General features: G+C 43.3%; 1 protein-coding gene across 1 annotated transcript in view; it reads left to right on the top strand.

The window, feature by feature from the left end:
• FAM178B (family with sequence similarity 178 member B) overlaps positions 1–23838 on the top strand; it is a 216159-nt gene that overhangs the window by 189979 nt on the left and 2342 nt on the right. The window contains 2 exon segments of the mRNA XM_070765954.1: positions 9622–9699; positions 14854–15021. Coding sequence (XP_070622055.1) covers positions 9622–9699; positions 14854–15021 — 246 coding nt within the window.

A 23838-nucleotide genomic window follows, 5' to 3' on the forward strand; every position in this document is an offset into this window, starting at 1 on the left:
CAGTTGCCCTGACTCCACCCCAGATAAAATTCTGGGAGTTGAAGTCTGCAGGTCTTCACAAAATTGCCATAGTTGACCCTTACCACTAAGGTCAGTTGAAATAGATTCCTGGCAGGCGCAGGTTGCTACTTAGTGCCACTAAGCATTAAATAATAATGGCACCGGACCAGAATATCTCCGGGACCGCCTTCTGCTGCACGAATCCCAGCGACCAGTCAGGTCCCACAGAGTGGGCCTTCTCCGGGTCCCGTCAACTAAACAATGTTGCTTGGCGGGACCCAGGGGAAGAGCCTTCTCTGTGGCAGCCCGGGCCCTCTGGAACCAACTCCCCGCAGAGATTAGAATTGCCCTCACCCTCCTTGCCTTTCGTAAGCTTCTTAAAACCCACCTCTGCCGCCAGGCATGGGGGAATTGAGATCCTCTTTCCCCCTAGGCCTTTACAATTTTATGCATGGTATGTCTGTATGTATGTTTGGTCTTATAATAAGGATTTTTAACTGTTTTAATATTGGATTGTTATATGCTGTTTTTATTACTGTTGTTAGCCGCCCCGAGTCTACGGAGAGGGGCGGGCATACAAATCCAATAAATAAATAAATAAACAAACAAACAAACAAATAAATAAATAAATAAATAAAATAAAAACAGTACAATATACAACAACAACAACAAAAGAAAGGAAAAGGAAACAAAAATAGAAAGAAAAGGAAAAGAGAAAAATAAACATACATATAAAGAAAACACACAGAAAGCGTAAATGCTAGAAAAAGATCATCAATTTAGATAGCACATAAATCATTTTTTCTTATGTACGTTGTCACCGTTTGTAGTTTAAAGCTCAGTTTATTCCAGGTGAATTTGGGTGTGTATAGGGATATGTGCATCTAATCAATTTTAAAAAGCACCTATGTCAGAGTAGTAGATGCTTGGAGCAAACTTCCAGCACACGTGGTTGGTAAATCCATAGGAACTGAATTTAAACATGCCTGGGATAAACATAGATCCATCCTAAACATATATCCATTGTAAGATAAAATACAGGAAATAGTATAAGGGCAGACTAGATGGACCAGGAGGTCTTTCTCTGCCGCCAATCTTCTATGTTTCTATTTTCGCTACCAGTACGCAGTGGCCGGTACCAGCTAGCAACCCAATATTAGTTCCTGGCCAAGAAAACATACTCCTCAATGAATTGATTTGCCTTTTAACGTGGAGGAAATCTCTCGGTCTTCAAAATGGCACCCCATATCTCATCCTTTATTCACCGCTCCAGATTTGTAAATTTACATCCGGCATTGTTACAGCCGCTAGGAAGGGAAGGGCGGGCTGATTAATAAGCGCTCGTCTCCCCAGCTGACGGGAATCCTCCAAGGCTGAGGCCGGTGCTGGTAAAACGGATCAGACATCCAGCAAAGATTGGACACTACATCAAAACCCCTTTCGGCAGAGAGGTTCAGGAGGGGTCGGCTCCACCTGCATCGCGAAAGGGCATCGGAATTGATTTGTGCCTCCCCAAACCAAGGCTGATGGATTTGGAAACTCATTAGACCAACCTGGAAAGCCGAGAAGAAAGACCTTTCTTTTAATTACCGTGTCCATCCCAGCCACACTCGGCCTCTCTGCAAAGGCCATCTTCCCTTCCACAGATCTGCATAAGGATAAAGGGAATAAATGACTTCGCGTCAGGGTGTTTTACCTACCTGGAGAACACACTCATGAAAGGGTTCTAAATGACTCTCTCCATCCCTCTTTCTCTCATCTCTCTTTGCTCTGCAACTTACTACCCAGAATTGAAGACAGCGGGAAAATAATTTTGCATTTGGGGAGGTTTTGCAAGATAGCCTTCCTGCCTCGGCAATTAAACCATCTTGAATTCCTGGTCCGCGGCTGGGTTATTCGGAAATACAATGATACCTCGTCTTACAAACGCCTCATCATACAAACATTTTGAGATACAAACCCGGGGTTTAAGATTTTTTTGCCTCTTCTTACAAACTATTTTCACCTTACAAACCCACCGCTGCCGCTGGGATGCCCCGCCTCCGGACTTCTGTTGTCAGCGAAGCACCCATTTTTGCGCTGCTGGGATTTTCCTGAGGCTCCCCTCCATGGGAAACCCCACCTCTGGACTTCCGTGTTTTTGCGATGCTGCAGGGGAATCCCAGCAGCGGAATCCCAGCAGCGCAAAAACGGGCGCTTCACTGGTAACGGAAGTCCGGAGGTGGGATTTCCCAGCGAGGGGAGCCTCAGTGAAATCACAGCATCACAAAAACACAGAGGTCTGGAGGTGGGCTTTCGAGGACTTCGGTGTTTTTGGGATGCTGCAATTTCACCGATGCTCCCTTCGCTGGGAAACCCCACCTCCGGACTTCCGTTGACAGCGAAACGCTCGTTTTTGCAATGCTGGGATTCCCCTGCTGGGATTCCCCTGCAGCATCACAAAAACACAGAAATCCGGAGGTGGGGTTTCCCATGGAGGGGAGCTTCAAGGGAATCCCAGCAGCGCAAAAACAGGCACTTCACCTGGCAAAAGGGGTGAATTTTGGGCTTGCACGCAATAATCGCTTTTCCATTGATTCCTATGGGAAACATTGTTTTGTCTTACAAACTTTTCACCTTAAGAACCTCGTCCCGGAACCAATTAAGTTCGTAGGACGAAGTATCACTGTACCTTGTTGAAGACGGGAATTCCTACTCTTCCAAATCGGCTTTCGGTTTGAGACTGGAATCGGGGGATGAGCAACCCAGCCACACCCAAAAAACCTTTCTCAGATTCCAGAAGTTTGGAGATTTCAACAGAGGGCTGCAGAGTATTGATTTATCACCCCCGTAATTCCCATTTTTATGACAGAAACATAGAAGGTTGACGACAGAAAAAGACCTCCTGGTCCATCTAGTCTGCCCTTATACTATTTCTTGTATTTTATCTTAGGATGGATCTCTGTTTATCCCAGGCATGTTTAAAATCAGTGACTGTGGATTTACCAAACGTGTCTGCTAGAAGTTTGTTCCAAGCATCTACTACTCTTTCAATCAAATATTTTCTCCCGTTGCTTAATAATAATAATAATAATAACAACAACAACAACAACACACCAGACATTGTGATCGTGGAGAAAAAGAAAGTATGGATCATCGACATCGCAATCCCAGGAGACAGCAGAATTGAGGAGAAGCAGCTAGAGAAATTAGTGAAATACGAAGATCTAAAAATCGAGCTGCAATGACTCCTTGCCTTTCGTAAGCTGCTTAAAACCCACCTCTGCCGCCAGGCATGGGGGAATTGAGATGCTCTTTCCCCCTAGGCCTTTACAATTCTATGCATGGTATGTATGTATGTATGTCTGGTTTTTATATTAATGGGTTTTTAATCGTTTTTAGTATTAGATTACTGTTGTACACTGTTTTATTGTTGCTGTTAGCCGCTCCGAGTCTCCGGAGAGGGGCGGCATACAAATCCAATAAATAAACAAACAAATAAATAAATAAATAAATAAGCCCGTGAAAGTGGTCCCAGTGGTACTTGGCACGCTGGGCGCAGTGCCAAAGGATCTCAGCAGACATTTGAAAACTATCGGAATTGACAAAATCTCCATCTGTCAATTACAAAAGGCCGCTTTACTGGGATCGGCAAACATAATTCGCCGCTACATCACACAATCCTAGGTGCTTGGGAAGCGCCCGACTGGGGATGAAATACGAAATCCAGCATACTGATCTCGTTTGCTGTGTTGTACTGACATAATAATAATAATAATAATAATAATAATAATAATAATAATAATAATAATAATTTATTAGACTTATATGCCGCCCCTCTTTGAAGACTCAGCGTGGCTCACAACAAATAATACAGAAATACAAATCTAATATTAAAAATAATTATAAAAAAACCCATTATAAAACAGTTGTACAATCCAAACAAACCATACATGAAATGGAACAGCTAGGGGTATGTCAATTTCCCCAAGCCTGGCGACATAGGTGGGTTTTCAGAAGTTTGCGAAAGGCAAGGAAGGTGGGGGCAGTCCTAATCTCTGGGGGGAGTTGATTCCAGAGGGCCGGGGCCACCACAGAGAAGGCTCTTCCCTGGATCCTGCCAGACAACATTGTTTTGTCGACAAGACCCGGAGAAGGACAAAATAGTATATTTTGGATGTTCAGTAATAGTAAATAGAGTGGAAAATTGTATTTCTTTGAGGCAAGGAGAAGCCAGGCGCCCTAACCCAAACCCTGGACCTGAGTGATGTCAAGTTGGCCAGTCACATGTCCTTTAAGCCAGTGTTTCCCAACCTTGGCAACTTGAAGAGATCTGGACTTCAACTCCCAGAATTCCCTAGCCAGCATTCGCTGGCTGGGGAATTCTGGGAGTTGAAGTTCAGATCTCTTCAAGTTGCCAAGATTGGGAAACACTGCTTTAAGCCACCCCGGTCACATGGCCATCAAGCCACTCCCACCCAGTCACATGGCCGGCAAACCACACCCTCGAAATAAGCCACGCCCACGGTAGGGTGGTAAAAAAAAAATTGCAGCCCTTCACTGATCCTGGCCCAATGGAACCAGTCCAATTGCAATGCCTTTTACTCTGGTGTGAAACTTAGCAAACGCCTCCCCCCCTTTCTCTCCCTCGTTTTATAGCCCCGTGTTTCCCTCCCTCCCTCCCACCAATTACATTGCTGGGCACCGTTCCATTTTCTCCCCTATGAAATCTTCCGTTGTTTTATACTCAATTAAATATGATATTTAGTCCTTCGCTCCTCGGTAAATTTTTATTAAATACCCGTGTCTTTCCAACCTAGCATTTTGCCAGGAAGCGCTCAAAGTTAATGAGCCAAGATTTTGCTCGATTTTGTTTTAAAATTAAAAAAAAAAATTAGAACTTTAGATGTTCCACCTTGTCCCCGAGAACCTCATACAATTGCCTGCCAGCTGGATAATTAAAAGCTTTTCACTGAAAGATATGAAAACAACAGGTAGGCGAACCTGGAGCCCTTCTATGGCGTCCAGGCTAGTAGATAAACAGGAGCCGGGATATATTTAGTTCTGGGCTCTCTCGTTTTTGGAACAAGCCAACGCTCTGGGTGGCCCTCAACCAGCCGCTTTCCCTTGGCATCTCCTTCTAATTTGCACCCTCTAATTTTCACTGGAGGAATAATTTATACTGTACTTAACTGAGATGCCCCAGACCTCTTGTATTGGATGATATTGAGTGGGTTATATTGACCGGTTAAGGGACTCTGGGAATTGAGAACCTAAAGTGGCTGAAATTGAGAAATGTTGTCTCTTTCTCTCTTTTCCTTCCTTCCTTCCTTCCTTCCTTTTCTCTCTCCTTCCTTCACGCCTTCCTTCCTTACCTGCTTTCCCTTTCTCTCTCTCCTTCCTTCCTTTCTCCCTTTCTCTCTCTCCTTCCTTCCTTTCTCCCTTTCTCTCTCTCCTTCCTTCTTTCTCTTTCTCTCTCCTTTCTTTCTTCCTTCCTTGCTTCCCTCCCTTTCCTTTCTCTCTCTCCTTCCTTCCCTCCTTCCATTTCTCTCTCCTTTCTTTCTTTCTTCCTTCTTTCTTTCCCTCCCTTCTTTTTCTCTCTTCTTCCTTCCTTCCCTTTCTCTCTCCCTCCTTCTTTGCTTCCCTTTCTCTCTCTCCTTCCTTTCTTCCCTTTCTCCTTCTTTCTCTTTCTCTCCTTCCTTCCTTCCTTCCTTCCTTCTGGTAAGTTCAATGGTCCTTTCCCAACTTATGGCGGACCCAGTAGTCTCGTGTTTTGCTCCAAAGGCTCCCCTGGATCTGGGGCAGGGCAAGAACGCCATCCACCAGGAGGCTCTATGGAAGCCAAAAACGCCCTCCCAAAGCCTCTCTGTGAGCCCAAAATCAGCTGGCCGGCACACACATGCATCTTGGAGCTGAGCGGCTTGCGTGCCAGCAAATATGGCTTGGTGTGCCACCTGTGGCACCCATGCCATAGGTTCACCATCACTGCATAGATCCGCTCGTGTACCATTTGTGCAATCATGAAATCGGGGCAGTCCTCCCAGAATAAAATCAAAGCATGAATGTTGTTCAAGGCTTCCCCTTATCTATCTTGTTTTGGGTCAACATGGCTCTGGTTGAATCTGTCTGGGTTTGGGAAGCTAAGCAAGGCCAGGCCTTGGATTGGATGGGGGGATGCAAGGAAAGCTTTGGTTGCAAAACTGGAAAGGCCGGTCCCTTTTGTGCTGTTGCCATCATGATCCTCTTACCCTTCACCCAAACAACTATAACACGAACTTATAAAATAACATTATGAATCATTGATAAAAGGATGAAGAAATTCAAAATGACGAAACTTAAAACTCTAACTCAAGTTTAGAAACTCAAAACTTTCATCTATACTGATAGTAAAGATCTTAAAAGCTGTAGAATAATCCGGTCAACAGATAAGTTGACGCTATTTATGACATCTGATAAATTTATAGATATGAATTTATCTCTCCTTTCTTTCTTTTTCTTTCTTTCTTTCTTTCTCCTTTCTTTTATTTCTATTTTTTCCTCTTTTCTTTCTTTTCCCTTTCTCCTTCCTTCTCTTTCTTTTATATATGTAAGCGTTTATTATGATTTATTTATTTATTTATTTGATTTGATTTGATTTGATTTGTATGACCCCCCTCTCCGTATATATATTATAACTGTATACTCTAAATTCCTATACATTTGTACCAATATTCGCATAGTCCTTTTGCTTAATGTATCTCCTCCCCTATTTATCTTCAACAAAGATGACATTGTCTTTAAAAGAAAAAGAAAGTTGGGCCTTTGTGCCCGTGAGGTTATCAGGACCGGAGTCTGATTTGAGAACATCTTGACCTTGTTCTCAGAAATACATTTGATTGTTCGTTTTGCATAAATTCAACAGATAAAAGCTAGGCAGCATCTGGTACTGATGTGCTAGCTTTTCATCCCAGTTTATTCAACAGTTGCAGCTTCAACAGAGGGAGAGAATCAAGATCACGCAAAGTGTTAATACCACTTTATAAAGCCTTGGTAAGGCCACGGTTGGAATCCTGCATCCAGTTTTGGTCGCCACGATGCAAAAAAGAATGTTGAGACCCTAGAAAAAGTGCAGAGAAGAGCAACAAAGATGATTAGGGGACTGGAGGCTAAAACATATGAAGAATGGTTGCTGAGATTGGGCATGCCTAGTCTAGGGGAAAGAAGGACCAGGGGAGACATGATTAAGCAGTCTTCCAATATCTCAGGGGTTGCCACAAAGAAGAGGGAGTCAACCTATTCTCCAAAGCACCTGAAGGTAGAACAAGAAGTCTTTCAGGAGATGGACGGCTTAGAAATCGCATGGATGGATAGAAACATAGAAGACTGACGGCAGAAAAAGACCTCATGGTCCATCTAGACTGCCCTTATACTATTTCCTGTATTTTATCTTAGGATGGATCTATGTTTATCCCAGGCAGGTTTAAATTCAGTTATTGTGGATTTACCAACCACGTCTGCTGGAGGTTTGTTCCAAGGATCTACTACTCTTTCAGTAAAATAATATTTTCTCATGTTGCTTTTGATCTTTCCCCCAACTAACCTCAGATTGTGGCCCCTTGTTCTTGGGTTCACTTTCCTATTAAAAACACTTCCCTCCTGGACCTTATTTAACCCTTGAACATATTTAAATGTTTCTATCATGTCCCCCCTTTTCCTTCTGTCCTCCAGACTATACAGATTGAGTTCATGAAGTCTTTCCTGATACGTTTTATGCTTAAGACCTTCCACCATTCTTGTAGCCCCATCTTTGGACCCGTTCAATTTTGTCAATATCTGTTTTGATATTTGGATGGATGGATGGATGGATGGATGGATGGATGGATGGATGGATAGGTGGTGCCCAGGCCAGAAACATTTCCACTCCTGGTTTTTTAAATTGACCCAAGAGTTTCAACCCACTCCAAACTTGGTTTATCTGGGCATCACACAGGTTCTTTCCTAGCTTTTCCTTGGGCCTTTGGAGTAAGCCACTGATGGGTGCTTCCCAGAAGATGTGGGCTAAGGGATAAGCTAGTGGCCATCCTACTGGTATTCCATTTTTCCCTCCTGTGCTCAAAGGATGGCTGGAAAAAGCAGAACTAAAGATGTTTTGGGCAAAGAATGCAAAATTATTAGTACGAAGAGTAAATATTATCAATATGTTACCGTAATCAGGATTGTTACTGCTATCACTACTAGATCTGTTTTAAAAAGAAGAAGAGGGTTCATAAACAATATATTATTCATGCAGGTATTAAGGTTATTTGCTTCTAATATAATTCTTAGAAAATGTATGGCTCTATGTGAAAGAGACGGGACTTGCAAAATATATTCTACTTTGTTGGGGAATGGAAATGTATGTATAAGAAGGAAAGGAAAAAGATGAATGGAAAGGGAAGAGAGGGGAGAGAGGGGAGGGGAGAGAAGGAAGTGGATGGGAGGAGAGGAGTAGGAGAGAGGGAAGAGGAAGGAAGTAGGGAGGGAAGGCATCGGACCAGAATATTTTCGGAACCGCCTTCTGCCGCACGAATCCCAGCAACCGGTTAGGTCCCACAGAGTCGGCCTTCTCCGGGTCCCATCGACTAAGCAATGGCGTCTGGCGGGACCCAGGGGAAGAGCCTCCTCTGTGGCAGCCCCAGTCCTCTGGAATCAACTCCCTCCGGAGATTAGAACTGCACCCACCCTCCTTGCCTTTCGCAAACTCCTAAAAACCCACCTATGTCACCAGGCTTGGGGAAGTTGATATACTACGATTTATGTATGGTTTGCTTGGGTTGTGTGATTAATTTTTTATGATAAGGGTTTTAATCTGTTTTTTTAATATTGGATTTGTACAGTGTGTATTGTGTTGTGAGCCGACCCGAGTCTTCAGAGAGGGCCGGCATAATACAAAACTAATAAATTATTATTATTATTATTATTATTATTATTATTATTATTATTATTATTATTGAGGAGGAAAGGAAAAGAGAGGGAAGGAGAGAAGAGGAGAGGAAAAGGGAGAAGAGGGAAGCCAAGAATGGGAAAAGAGGAGGGGAGGGAAGAAAAGCTGAGGGAAGAGAAGATGGAAGGAGACGGAAGAGGGGAAAAGAGAGAGGGAATGAATGAGAGGAATAGGAGAGAGGGAAGTAGAGAAGGGGAGAGAGGAGAGGAAAAGAGAGGAGAGGAAAAGAGAGGAGAGGGAAGTAGAGAGGAATGGAGAAGAAGAGAGGGAAGGTGAAGGAAAGAGGCAGAAACAGATGGACTGTCATCATTGTAAAACTGAAAATGTGATGTATTATAAAGGAAAATGCATTTAAAAAAAACCTTAAAATAAACAAATAAAGATGTTGGGTGCTAGGAACGAGAAATGGAGGACCTGCTCCATCTCCTTAGCTTAGAGCAGGGGTCTCTAAACTTGGGAACTTTAAGACTTGTGGACTTCAACTCCCAGCTATGCTGGCCGGAGAATTCTGGGAGTTGGAAGTGCACAAGTCTTAAAGTTCCCAAGTTTGAAGACCTCTGGCTTAGAGGGTCATTGAGAGGGCTGGACCACTGATTGCCCCAAAAGGGGAAGGAGACCTGAAGTCTGCAGGAGCATCTCTGCCTCTCTGCTTAACTGATCTCTTTCTCTCTCCCTTGCAGGCCTGTTACCTTTGCTACAACCTCCTGGTCTTAGCCAACGTGGTTGTGGGAACCAAGCCAGCGTCTCCAGCAGAGCAGGTGAGGTGGGCACCAGGACAGCGGGAAAACTAGTTTGGGGAATAAAAGGCTGCGTTAAGACCAACCTCAGATGGCAAATCTCATGCTAGGAAAAAAGTATGTTTGTGTGTGTGTACACAAAGCTGAACCGAGGAGATCCTGTGGCCTAGAGGTTAATTCTCTGCCTAACAGTGCAAAGGTTGTAGGATCAAATCCCAGTAAAGGTATGACTGTCTGATGAGAGGAAACAACCTCGAAATAGATCTATACTAGTCTCCCTTCATTTTCAATTCAGCAGAAATGTGTTACATATGGATATATGTGTGTGTATATATATATGTATATGTATGTTACATAGAAACATAGAAGATTGACAGCAGAAAAAGACCTCTTGGTCCACCTAGTCTGCCCTTATAATATTTCCTGTATTTTATCTTAGGATGGATCTATGTTTATCCCAGGCATGTTTAAATTCAGTTCCCGTGGATTTACCAATCACGTCTGCTGGAAGTTTGTTCCAAGCATCTACTACTCTCAGTCAAATCATATTTTCTCACATTTTCTTCTGATCTTTCCCCCAACTAACCTCAGATTGTGCCCCCTTGTTCTTGGGTTCACTTTCCTATTAAAAACACTTCCCTCCTGAACCTTATTGAACCCTTTAACATATTTAAATGTTTCGATCATGTCCCCCCCCTTCCCGTTCTGTCCTCCAGACTCTACAGATGGAGTTCATGAAGTCTTTCCTGATCAGTTTTATGCTTAAGACCTTCCACCATTTTTGTAGCCTGTCTTTGGACCCGTTCAATTTTGTCAATATCTTTTTGGAGGTGAGGTCTCCAGAACTGAACACAGTATTCCAAATGTGGTCTTACCAGCGCTCTATACAGCGAGATCACAATCTCCCTCTTCCTGCTTGTTAGACCTCTAGCTATACAGCTATATGTGTTTTCATAGATTTTCACGGGTATAAGTATCTATTTGGTGTGTTTGGGTTTTCTCACATGTATCGAGGGTGTTTTTGTGACGTTTGGACGAGATCACGCTCGCCATCCTCGGGCTGGTACCCTGGGGTTTGCGCTGCTGCGAACAAAGCCGCCCCGAGTCCTTGGAGACGGGCGGCATATAAATCTAATTAATAAATAATAGACAAATAAAGTGAGGATGGAGCTGCGTTTTTTTTTAATAGAAAAATATTTTCTATATTGTGCGCAACCTCGTCCAAACATCGCAAAAACACTCGATACACGGGGGGAAAACCCCAAACACACCAAATACATATATATGATTCCGTATATATTGGAATAATACGTACATTGGGTCTGACATTTAGCCTGGCAGCGGCTCAATTTTGCGGGCAGCATAAATTTCCCTTTCCCGGCTCCACTGGAGCCAGCTTGCTTGTACAACCCACTGAAGTGAAGAAATGCTGGCTAAGGGCATCTGTGGGTCTGGGGAAGGTGCACAATTGATGTGGAGTTGTAGTTTGCAATTAATGGCTAAGAGGCGCTTTAATGGAGGGCTCTCGCAGGAAACGTTGGTCTAGACTCAAACAGGGCTGGGGAGTTTGTGGCTCAGCGCACGCCGGGAAGCCGACCAGCACATCGGCATGTTTATGTGTAGATGAAGGCTGTTGGTGGTTTACTTGGGCTTTACCACAGTTTAAGTTTACCGTGTTTTTCAGAGTATAAGATGCACCCCCGCCCCCAAAAGAGGATGGAAATGTCTGTCTGCACTGAATATAACCATTTTTGGCCTGGCTGATTATAACCATTTTCCACCCCAGTGTCCCATTTTTGTAGAAAATGAGACCGTTTTTCGCAAAAGTAGGGTGCAGAGGGTTTGGGGGGGAAATGGGGTGCGCAGAGGCCTGCAGAATACTCCTGGGGGATGGGGGAAGGCAAAAACACCCATGTGTTAGCAAAAGCTTCAGAAGAGAAGGATTTAGGGGTAGTGATTTCTGACAGTCTCAAAATGGGTGAGCAGTGTAGTTGGGCAGTAGGAAAAGCAAGTAGGATGCTTGGCTGCATAGCTAGAGGTATAACAAGCAGGAAGAGGGAGATTGTGATCCCCTTATATAGAGCGCTGGTGAGACCACATTTGGAATACTGTGTTCAGTTCTGGAGACCTCACCTACAAAAAGATATGGATCAAATTGAACGGGTCCAAAGATGGGCTACAAGAATGGTGGAAGGTCTTAAGCATAGAACCTATCAGGAAAGACTTCATGAACTCAATCTGTATAGTCTGGAGGACAGAAGGAAAAGGGGAGACATGATCGAAACATTTAAATATGTTAAAGGGTTAAATAAGGTCCAGGAGGGAAGTGTTTTTAATAGGAAAGTGAACACAAGAACAAGGGGGCACAATCTGAGGTCAGTTGGGGGAAAGATCAAAAGCAACATGAGGAAATATTTCACTGAAAGAGTAGTAGATCCTTGGAACAAACTTCCAGCAGACGTGGTTGGTAAATCCACAGGAACTGAATGTAAACATGCCTGGGATAAACATAGATCCATCCTAAGATAAAATACAGGAAATAGTATAAGGACAGACTAGATGGACCATGAGGTCTTTTTCTGCCGTCAGTCTTCTATGTTTCTATGTTTTTGCAGAACTAGTGAAAAAATGGACCCTTTTTTTGCAAAAATGGAGGTGGGGTTTTTTGCAAAAATGGGGGCGTTTTTGCCTTCCCCCAGCTCCCAGGAGCACTCTGCAGGCATCCCAAACCCTGTGTGCACCCCACTTTTGCAAAAAAAATGAGTGAAAAACAGGCCATTTTTTTTTTTTGCAAAAAGGGGCATTCTTGTCTTTCCCCATCCCCCAGGAGCATTCTGCTGGCTTCCCAAAAACTCTGCGTGCCCCATTTTTTGCAAAAACGGGTGAAAATTGGAAAAAACGGAGTGCACAGAGAGTTTGGAAGTGCTTGCAGAGTGCTCTTGGGGAAAGGCAGAATGAGTCTTGGTGGCGCAACAGCTTCTGCTGACTGCTAGCTTTAGTTCAGCAGTTCAAATCTCACCACCGGCTCAAGGTTGACTCAGCCTCCCATCCTTTTGAGGTGGGTCAAATGAGGATCCAGATGGTTGGGGGCAAGAGACTGACTCTAAACCGCGTAGAGAAGGCTGTAAAGACACCGTGAAGCAGTATATAAGTCTTAGTGCTAATGTGCTAGAAAATTTGTTTTTCTTACTTACCTCTTAAATCTTGGTGCGACTTATAGTCCAAATGTACGGTAATAACATAGATTTATGGCATCATCAGTTGTATGAACACAGGCAAACTTTTAATATTTATTATTTTTATTTTATTTATTCATTTGTCCAATACGCAAATGAAGAAAAATAGACATGTAGTAATATATATAAGGGTAAAGTGAACTTAGAGGAGAGGATATATGAAAGAAAGAAAATATATATGATAAGTGAGAGAAAGGAAAGACAATTGGACAGGGGACGAAAGGCACACCAGTGCACTTATGTACTTATGTATCTTTCAGGAAAATGCTCTCTCACATGTTCCTACAGGAGTTTTGTTGAAACAGGACTGTGTAAATGGTGTGCAATAGTGGTGGGCTGTTCCCGGTTCGGCCCAGTTCTAAGAACCGGTAGCGCTGCCGGCGAGAGGCTCCGCCCACCTGCCTAGGACGCTTCTGCGCACACAAACTGATAGTAGATTTTAGAACCCACTACTGGTGTGCAACATCCAGAGTCGCAGTTGTGAGATGGAAGGCTGTACAGATTTAATAAGTAAAATTCAAAAAAAAGAAGAAGGCACAAATTGAAATTGGAGGGGTCAAGAACCGTGCGAGAGATACAAATAATTCTGCAGTTCCCATACTTAAATGCCTTGCAGTACATTTAAGTCGGGTGTGGAAAACAATAGCGATTACCATCGCAGCACAAATCTAAGCTAATTGCATGCTTAATTAAGGGGTTTGCGACTTGGCCTGTTGTGCAAGTTCAGTCCAGAAAATGAGTTAATTCAGTTACTAAGTCCTGCAATGTTGAATGAATGGAGTGATGTGTATAACCAATAGGGTTGGCCTCCCCCAGGTCCCGTTGATTTAGCAATGTAGGTTGGTGGGACTGGGGGGAGGGCCTTCTCTGTGGCTGCCCCGGCTCTATGGTTCATGGGAGCAGAAGGTAAGAAAACAGAGCGATAGAAAAAAAATATGCTCTTTCTAATGTTTTCTCACCTTCAATCATCTTCATTTTTATTGAAAGAGCATGGTTTTTTTCTATCACATATATTGTTTTTGTGATGGTTCCTTTTCAAATAAGGCTGCAAAAATCAGTCTAGTGGACACCTGGTCCACTTGTCAAAGAATGACCCAGTAAGAAAAGTTTATATATGATTGATTGTAAGCATTGTTGTTATGTTTATAACTATAGATTGTTTTTATTTTATGGTGGAGAAAATAAAAGTTTTTATACCCAACGAGATGAATGTTTGATAATTTGGATGAAAACTGTTAGGAATAAAGTTATTAAAGGGGAGTGTTGTGACTTTTGAACATTTGCAATCTGTAAATACAGTTAGCTTTGCTCCTGCTGTGTTCTGCCTTACTCCCCGATGAATTCTAAACATGGGAAAATGTGACCCCACTGTGCAGAGCGCTGGTGAGACCCCATTTGGAAGACTGTGTTCAGTTCTGGAGACCTCACCTACAAAAAGAGATGGATCAAATCGAACGGGTCCAAAGACGGGCTACAAAAATGGTGGGAGGTCTTAAGTATAAAACATTGTCAGGAAAGACTTCATGAACTCCATCTGTATAGTCTGGAGGACAGAAGGGAAAGGGGGGACACGATCTAAACATTTAAATATGTTCAAGGGTTAAATAAGGTCAGGAAGGGTTTTCAATAGGAAAGTGAACACAAGAACAAGGGGGCACCATCTGAGGTGAGTTGGGGGAAAGATCAGAATCAACATGAGAAAATATTATTTTACTGAAAGAGGAGTAGATGCTTGGAACAAACTTCCAGCAGACGTGGTTGGTCAATCCACAGTGACTGAATTGAAACGTGCCTGGGATAAACATAGATCCATCCTAAGATAAAATGCAGGAAATAGTCTAAGGGCAGACTAGATGGACCAGGAGGTCTTTCTCTGCTGTCAATCTTCGATGTCCCTATGTTCACCTTTGCTCTCCTTTCCTTCCTCCTCTACCCCCAGTGCCACCTCCAGCAGCTTTGCCTCCAGGTGCAGCAGCACATCTGTAGCAACCTCCGCGAGAATCCCAGCCTCCTCTACCGGACCACGCTGAAGAACCTGGCTGCCCAAACTTACGTCAAGTGGCAGGAACTGCTGTCGCAAAACTGGCTCCAATTCACCCACTCGCAGGTGGGTGGGCGCAACCTCCAGGGCTTTTGAATGAGACCAGGGATGGTGAACCTGTAGCACACACGCCACAGGTGGTCCTCAGAGCCATATCTGAGGGCATGCAAGGGGTTGCGCTATGTCAGCTCCACCCAGTGATGGGCTCCTACAGGTACGGTCAGGTATGCAGAACTGGTAGAAAAACTTTGGTCAGGTACACAGAAACGGTAGGAAAAGTTTGAATTATTTACTTTTTTTCCCTTTTGGGCTCTGGGCATAGTTCCCTCTAAGCTGAGCAGTGAGCAATCGCTCACTTAAAAATCATCATCAACTCAGAGTTTTCCAAACCTGCCCAGAAGCCGAGAGGGAAAGAGTGAGAGGGAAGGAGAGAGAGAGGAAGAGAGGAAGAGAGAGAAACAGATAGAAAAAAGAGAGGAAGGAAAAGAGAAAGAAAATCAAAATCTAGTTTGAAACTAGCTCAACTATTTAAGTGGCATTTTGATATTGATAGAGTTGCCCTATTATGAGCTCATTGTTATAGACACACAGTACAGTATTTTATTTTGAAATTCTCTGAGGCAAAACAGGGTGGGTTTTTTGTTTGTTTGTTTGTTTGTTTGTTTGTTTGTTTATTCTTTCTGTGCTGCCCAGTCCCAAAGGGACTGCCGCTCAGACACTATACTTCCCCCCCCCCCAAAAAAAAAATATTAGAGGGAACACTGGCTCTGGGTATGTTTTTCCTATCGTAGTAAATGAGGTTGAATGTTTATAATTTTAGAAGAGTTGTGTGTGTGTGTACACACACATACAATTTATATAGTAGATAATGTATATTTTTGTGTGCCTGTGTGAAATATGTATGTACACCTATGGCATATATACATAGAATTAAATATTATATTTTGGGTGTTCAGTAACAGTAAATAGAGAGGGAAATTGTATCTCTTTGAGGAAAGGAGAGACCAGGCACCCTAACCCTAACCCTGGATGTGAGTGACATCAAGTTGGCCACCTTTAAGCCAGTCACATGACATTTAAGTTCTCCCCCCGCAGTCACATGATTGTCAAGCCACTCCCACCTGGCCACCGGCTCACGGTTGACTCCGTCCGATGTGGGTCAAAGGAGGACCCAGATTGTTGGGGGCAAGAGGCTGACTCTGTAAACCGCTTAGAGAGGGCTGTAAAGCTCTGTGAAGGGGTATATAAGTGCTATTCCTTCCTTCCTTCCTTCCTTCCTTCCTCCCTCCCTCCCTCCCTCCCTCCCTCCCTCCCTCCCTCCCTTCCTTCCTGGAAGGTCTTAAGCATAAGACGTATCAGGAAAGACTTCATGAACTCAATCTGTATAGTCTGGAGGACAGAAGGGAAAGGGGGGACATGATCGAAACATTTAAATATGTTAAAGGGTTAAATAAGGTCCAGGGGGGAAGTGTTTTTAATAGGAAAGTGAACCCAAGAACAAGGGGACACAATCTGAAGTTAGTTGGGGGAAAGATCAAAAGCAACATGAGAAAATATTATTTTACTGAAAGAGTAGTAGATCCTTGGAACAAACTTCCAGCAGACGTGGTAGATAAATCCACAGTAACTGAATTTAAACATGCCTGGGATGAACATATATCCATTGTAAGATAAAATACAGAAAATAGTATAAGGGCAGACTAGATGGACCAGGAGGTCTTTTTCTGCCGTCAGACTTCTATGTTTCTATGTTTCCTTCCCCTCAAACGTGAGCAAAACAAGGACCCAGATTGTTGGGGGCAAGAGGCTGACTTTCGAAACTGCTTAGAGAGGGCTGTAAAAGCACAAGAAGCGGTATATAATTCTAAATGCTAATGCTATTTATATAATATATACTGACCAAAAAAATAAAGGGAACACGTAAACAATAGAACTCCAAGTAGATCAAACTTCTGTGAAATCAAACTGTCCACTTAGGAAGCAACACTGGTTGACCATCCATCTCACCTGCTGTCGTGCACATTCTGCTTTGTACAGAACAAAGGATTCAAGGAGAATATTTCACGCATTCAGATCCAGGATCCGTTCTTTGAGGGTTCCCTTTATTTTGGGGGCGGGGCAGTGTCTACAATGTCTATAATGCTCTAAATGCTAATGTTATTGTTGTGCATATGCGTGGTTGGGAGGGCATTGCATTATGGCTGTGGGCGCACCCTTTTGGCACCCAAAAGAGTTCACCATCACTGAGTTAGACCCGCTCCCTTCCCACCCCCATATGCAGCTAAACATCCTTGGGGGGGGGAGCAAGGGGGATTTGCGGCTACAATCTCCTGTCCACCCTTGCCTTGCATGCAAAAAAGAGAGAGAAAACCGAGTCAGAGCCTGTTGAGCGACACCCCAAGCGCCAAGTCTCTTGCAAAAGCCTCCTCCCCTCTGTTGCACGGGTGAACAAGTGTCCGAGTCCTAATTGTGCATCTGTGTGTGTGTGTGTGTGTGAACATATGTTTGTGCTGGGCGCCATTTGGAATATATTCTGCTCCAAGCAACAAATATTCTAAACCAGCCTTGGAACAGAGCGACGCTCCTTGGCAGCTGCAGTTTCCCCGTTTCCAGCTGTCTGTGTCTAATTGTACACGACAACCCCCCCCAACCCAGCTGGTGGCAAAAAAGCCCCCCCTGCAGAACGTGGGATTGGGAAGGAGCCGGCCGGCCTGAGCCCCTTTTGCTTCGAGTTGGGCCAAAAAGGCTTCGCTTGGATGCCGGACCTCAATAGTCAGGCCAGAAATGGAAATGCAACTGATACACTTGCGGATTGAATGGGTAGGAGAGCATTTTAATTGGTTTCTTAGGTTTTCAGATTATTAATTTTAACATTATTATTAATTATTAATTAGACTTGTATGCCACCCTTAGTTATATGTTGTATATACATATATATATGTATGTATGTCACATGTTTTTTGCTGAATTTGAAAATTAAGGGAGACTAGAATAGATCTATTTCGGCCTTATTTTGGCCTCATCGGCTAGCCATACCCTCACTGGGACTTGAACCTGCAACGTTTGCCTTGTAAGGCAGAGAATTAACCTCTAGGCTACAGTATCTAATCCCTTCAATATATATATATATATATATATATATATATATATATAATATATATATATACACACACACACACACACACAAGGCAAAGGTTGCAGGTTCAAGTCCCAGTGGGTATGGCTAGCTGATGAGGCCAAAATAAGGCCGAAATAGATCCCTTAATTAGGCCGAAATAGATCCCTTAATTTTCAAATTCAGCTTAAACATGTGAGATATATATATATATATATTTATAACATATATATATTATTATATATACTTGTTTTCGTAGATTTTCACGGGTACAGGTCTGACGGTCTTGGCATACATATATATATGAAGGTCTTGGCATATTTGGGTTTCTTCCCGTGTAGGATTGAGTGATTTCTGGCGACGTTTCGACGAGATCCCACTCGTCATCTTCAGGCTGGTGCTTCTGTCTGGAAGGCAGCTCAGGTCTCTCTGTGTTCGCCCTAGAACAAGGACACCAGCCTGAAGATGACGAGTGGGATCTCGTCGAAACGTCGACAGAATTCACTGAATCCTACGTGGGAAGAAACCCGAATATGCCAAAACCCGCATATACCAAGACCGTCATACCTGTACCCGTGAAAATCTACCAAAACATATATTGCAACATATAACTCTTGAGTCTTCGGAGAAGGGTGGCATACCAATCTAAATAATAATAATAATAATAATAATAGTAATAATAGTAATAATAGTAATAATAGTAATAATAATAATAGGTCGAAAATGAGCAAGCAAAACTACTGTGGGACTTCCGACTTCCGACTGACCGAATTCTGAAGCATAACACACCAGACATTGTGATTGTGGAGAAAAAGAAAGTATGGATCATCCACATCGCAATCCCAGGAGACAGCAGAATTGAGGAGAAGCAGCTAGAGAAATTAGTGAAATATGAAGATCTAAAAATCGAGCTGCAACGACTCTGGCATAAGCCCGTGAAAGTGGTCCCAGTGGTACTTGGCACGCTGGGCGCAGTGCCAAAGGATCTCAGTGGACATTTGAAAACCATCGGAATTGACCAAATCTTCACCTGTCAATTGCAAAAGGCCGCTTGACTGGGATCGGCAAACATAATTCGCCGCTATATCACGCAGTCCTAGGTGCTTGGGAAGCGCCCAACTGGTGATGAAATACAAAATCCAGCATAGTGATCTCGTTTGCTGTGTTGTACTGACATCATCATCATCATCATCATCATCATCATTATATATAGGCCAAAATGGGACCATCCTAGTCTCCCTTAATTTTGAAACTCCAGCTAAAAACATTTAACATAAGGTCCTTTTATGTTTTTTTGAGAGCCACTTTGGTCTAATCGTGGTTAAGGAATCCGCTAGAAACCAGGAAGCCCTGAGTTCTAATCCCACCTTAAGGCACAAAGCCAGTGGGATGACTTTGGGCCAGTCACTCAAGCTCAGCCCTTGGAAGAAGGCAAAACACTTCTGAAATGCCTTGCCAAGAAAACCGCAGGACATAGCAAGACTCCGGGAATCGGAAGGAAGGAAAAAAGAACCAGTCCTTCAAGCTAAGGACCAGGTTTGGCTTCCTGAAGGTTTACCAATAAGTTTGTTTTGAGAAGACCGACAGAATTGGAAACAGGGCAGTCGAAGTTCTTGGATGTCAACTGCCCCAATCGTGTTAGAAATACAATTTTTTCCCCTGGAGGTGGGGCTGGTATTTCTGGAGGCTGCAGCATATCGCTGGTCCGTGACCGAAGCCGTGGGTTCAAAGAAACAAGGACGTAGGATTCTGTTGGACCTCAAGAACAATGTCCCACTGTTGAACGATGGAACAGATGCCTGCGGAGGTGGCATTTATTTCAACTTTTTCCCGCCTTCACCGAGAGACCGAGCGTTATCTGCACTAACGTTCGATGTGGATTCCCTGCATTGGCCAAAGAGAGGAATTCCAACTATTTAATTACCATCTCCGATTCTATGCACCGGTGACATGAATTTCTTCCTGAAAGGTTCAGGCCCCTATGATTTCACTCAGACCAGAGGTGGGGGTCTAACATACCTTGCTACCGGTTAGCTTCCTCCTGCACCGTATGGGTGCATCTCGCGGGGGGGGGGGGGGAGCCGAAAACAAGATGGCGACCACTTGCACAGTAATGAAAACTTGGCTTCTGTGCATACAATGAATAAATTAATAAATGGATAAATCAATGAAAATTGAAATTTAAAAAAATAAAATAAAAACAATTGAATTTTTTAAAAAATTAAAAATTAAATTTAATTTTTCATTTTTTTAAAAAAAAAGTTGGCTTCTGCGCATACGATGAATAAATTAATGAATTGATAAATCAATGAAAATTGAAATTAAAAAAAATAAACACAATTTAAAAATTTTAAAATTAAAAATTTAATTTAATTTTTTTTAAAAAATTTAAAAGTTGGCTTCTGCGCATGCTATGAATTAATGAACAAATGAATCAATGAAATTAAAAATAAGAAATTTAAAATTAAAATAAAATTTAAAAAATTTAAAATTTAGTTGAAAAAAAATTGGGGGGGGAAAAAGATGGCAGCGCCCATAGACTTGACTAAATCGGGTCCGTGCATCGCCAATGGTCCGCAACCGATTCAGGTGATCCGATCCAACCCGGGAGGAACCCACCCCTGACTTGGACCTTTTCTAAATGGGGCCAGCTTCAAAAACGATGGAGAAAATGGTGGGGTTTGAATTCCTGGCCCAATTTTTCTCATTCTTCCTCCAGGTTATTTTTAACAATGCCAAAAGATGGACTCAGAAGCCGTTCCGTATGTGGGACTGAGATTGCTATGCCGATCCTAGTTTAGACCCCGGCCTGATGAATTTGGGGAATTTTCTTTTTTTAAAGACAGAAAAAATTGCACTGGCTTCTGATCTCGTTGGCCTGGTTGCTTTTGAGACAAGCCTCGCTTTGTTTCTGACATTTGGCCTTCTGCTCGGGCCAGTTTCATAACCTGTTTTTGCAGCGGGTCGCAGTGTTGGGAGAAATTGTGGAGTCGGATCATTTTCTGCTATTAATTCCTTAATACACATTTCTGCTTCCTGATTCTGAGTACTGGCTACTTATGTACAAGGATAAGAGTCCTCGGCACGGGGCGCCATGTTTGTTTGTTTGTTTGTTTATTAGTTTTGTCCAATACACAATAATACATAATACACATAGAAACATAGAAGACTGACGGCAGAAAAAGACCTCCTGGTCCATCTAGTCTGCCCTTATACTATTTCCTGTATTTTATCTTATAATGGATATATGTTTATCCCAGGCATGTTTCAATTCAGTGACTGTGGATTTACCAACCACGTCTGCTGGAAGTTTGTTCCAAGCATCTACTACTCTTTCAGTAAAATAATATTTTCTCACGTTGCTTCTGATCTTTCCCCCAACTAACTTCAGATTGTGTCCCCTTGTTCTTGTGTTCACTTTCCTATTAAAAACACTTCCCTCGTGAACCTTATTTAACCCTTTAACATATTTAAATGTTTCGATCATCACAATGTATTAAAGAGAAATAGAAGATAAAATAAAGGACTGAAATATAACTATGAGAGAATAGCAGAAAAGATATAGGGATAGAAGAGAAGATATAGGAGATATAGGAGAGACAATAGGACAGGGGACGGTAGGCACGCTGGTGCGCTTATGCACGCCCCTTACTGATCTCTTAGGAATCTGGTGAGGTCAACCGTGGATAGTCTAAGGGTAAAGTGTTGGGGGTTAGGGGATGATGCTACAGAGTCCAGTAGTGAGTTCCACGCTTCGACAACTCGATGACTAAAGTCGTATTTTTTACAGTCAAGTTTGGAGCGGTTAATATTAAGTTTGAATCTGTTGTGTGTTCTTGTGTTGTTGTGGTTGAAGCTGAAGTAGTCGTTGACAGGCAGGACATTGCGGCATATGATCTTGTGGGCAATACTTTGATCATGCTTAAGGTGTCGTAGTTGTAAGCTTTCTAGACCCAGGATAGTAAGTCTAGTTTCATAGGGAATTCTGTTTCGGGTAGAGGAGTGAAGGGCTCTTCTTCTTTTTCACCTACAAAAAAGATGTGGATCAAATTGAACGGGTCCAAAGACGGGCTACAAAAATGGTGGAAGTTCTTAAGCATAAAATGTATCAGGAAAGACTTCATGAACTCAATCTGGACAGTCTGGAGGACAGAAGGGAAAGGGGGGACACGATCGAAACATTTAAATAGGTTAAAGGGTTCAATAAGGTCCAGGAGGGAAGTGTTTTTAATAGGAAAGTGAACCCAAGAACAAGGGGACACAATCTGAGGTTAGTTGAGGAAAAGATCAGAAGCAACCTGAGAAAATATTATTTGCCTGAAAGAGTAGTAGATGCTTGGAGCAAACTTCCAGCAGACATGGTTTGTAAATCCACAGTCACTGAATTTAAACATGCCTGGGATAAACAGATCCATCCTAAGATAAAATACAGGAAATAGTATAAGGGCAGACTAGATGGACCAGGAGGTCTTTTTCTGCCGTCAATCTTCTAGGTTTCTATGCAAATGACCAGCTGTCTGCAAGGAGCATAAATCCTTCCATTCCTCACCATTTGGTCAGAACTAAAGAAGCTCCTTGGATGATAAGGGAAACGTCTTCAAAGAAAAAAACAGGAAGTCCAGCTGTCTCCTGAAAAAACCCACCTTTGGGTCACCTCTGTGTTCCTCCTTCGCATTCCTGTTGCGACTCCCTGTTTTGCAAATGACGGCCGTGAAGGTTTTATAGTTTCCTCCTGTGTCTTTGCATTATTTGTGCTGCCAGCTGGTTGCCGGCCATAACGGAATTATAGCGATAATAACATCCTCCATCCCCCCCCCTCCTCCAAATAATTGGACTAATTTTTCCTGCTTGGGAGGGAGGGTGGGGAGAAGAAGAGGGCGCTTTTAGGGGTTTTCAGGACCACACGGAAATCAGAAGCTTTTAACCCCTTCAGCCACAGGCACAAACACACAAACAACAAATGCCTGGAAATTATTTCCATGTCCTCTCTGCTGATATCGCTGTATATCCGGCTACATCTCAGTGTCTTTTTATGTTCAGGTCTCAGCTGAGCATAAAAACTCAGTGTGACTTTGCGCCCCCCCCTCCTCTTTCTTCTCACTCTCCCTCCTTCTCTCCCTCCTCTCCTTTCTTGCTCCCTCCCTCTCGCATCTTTCTCTCTTCCTCCCCCTCTCTCTCCCCCCTCTCTCCCCCTCTTTGTCTCTCCCTCTTTCCCCCTCTCTCCACTCTATCCTCTCTCCCTCCCCCCTCTCTCCTCTTTCTCATCTCCCTCTCTCTTTCTCCCTCTCCCCCTCTTTCCTTTCTCCTCTCTCCCCCTCTTTCTCTCTCTCCCCCTGTCTCCTCTTTCTCATCTCCCTCTCTCCCTCCCTTCCTTCTCTCCTTTCTAATCTCTCTCTTTGTCTCTCCCTCTCTCCGCCTCTATCTTATCTCCCTCCCTCTCCCCCTGTCTCCTCTTCCTCATCTCCCTCTCTCTCCCTCTCGCTCTGTCTTTCCCTCCCTCTCCCCCTCTCTCTTTCTCCCTCCCCTCTTTCCTTTCTCCCCCATCTTTCTCTCTCTGTCCCTCCCTGTCTCTCTCTCTCTCTCACCCATCTTCTCCCTCTCTCTTTTTCTTCCCTCTCCCCTCTCTCCTCTTTCTCATCTCCCTGTGTGTGTGTGTGTGTGTGTCTCTCTCTCTCTTTCTCCCTCCCTCCCCTTTCTCCCTCTCTCCCAGAAAGAGCCAATCCTTCCAGTGGTGTGGACCAGATGAAATGTCATATTCCTCTCTTGAA

Source organism: Erythrolamprus reginae, chromosome 12, assembly GCF_031021105.1.
Source record: "Erythrolamprus reginae isolate rEryReg1 chromosome 12, rEryReg1.hap1, whole genome shotgun sequence".
In the NCBI taxonomy this organism is placed as follows: Eukaryota; Metazoa; Chordata; class Lepidosauria; order Squamata; family Dipsadidae; genus Erythrolamprus; species Erythrolamprus reginae.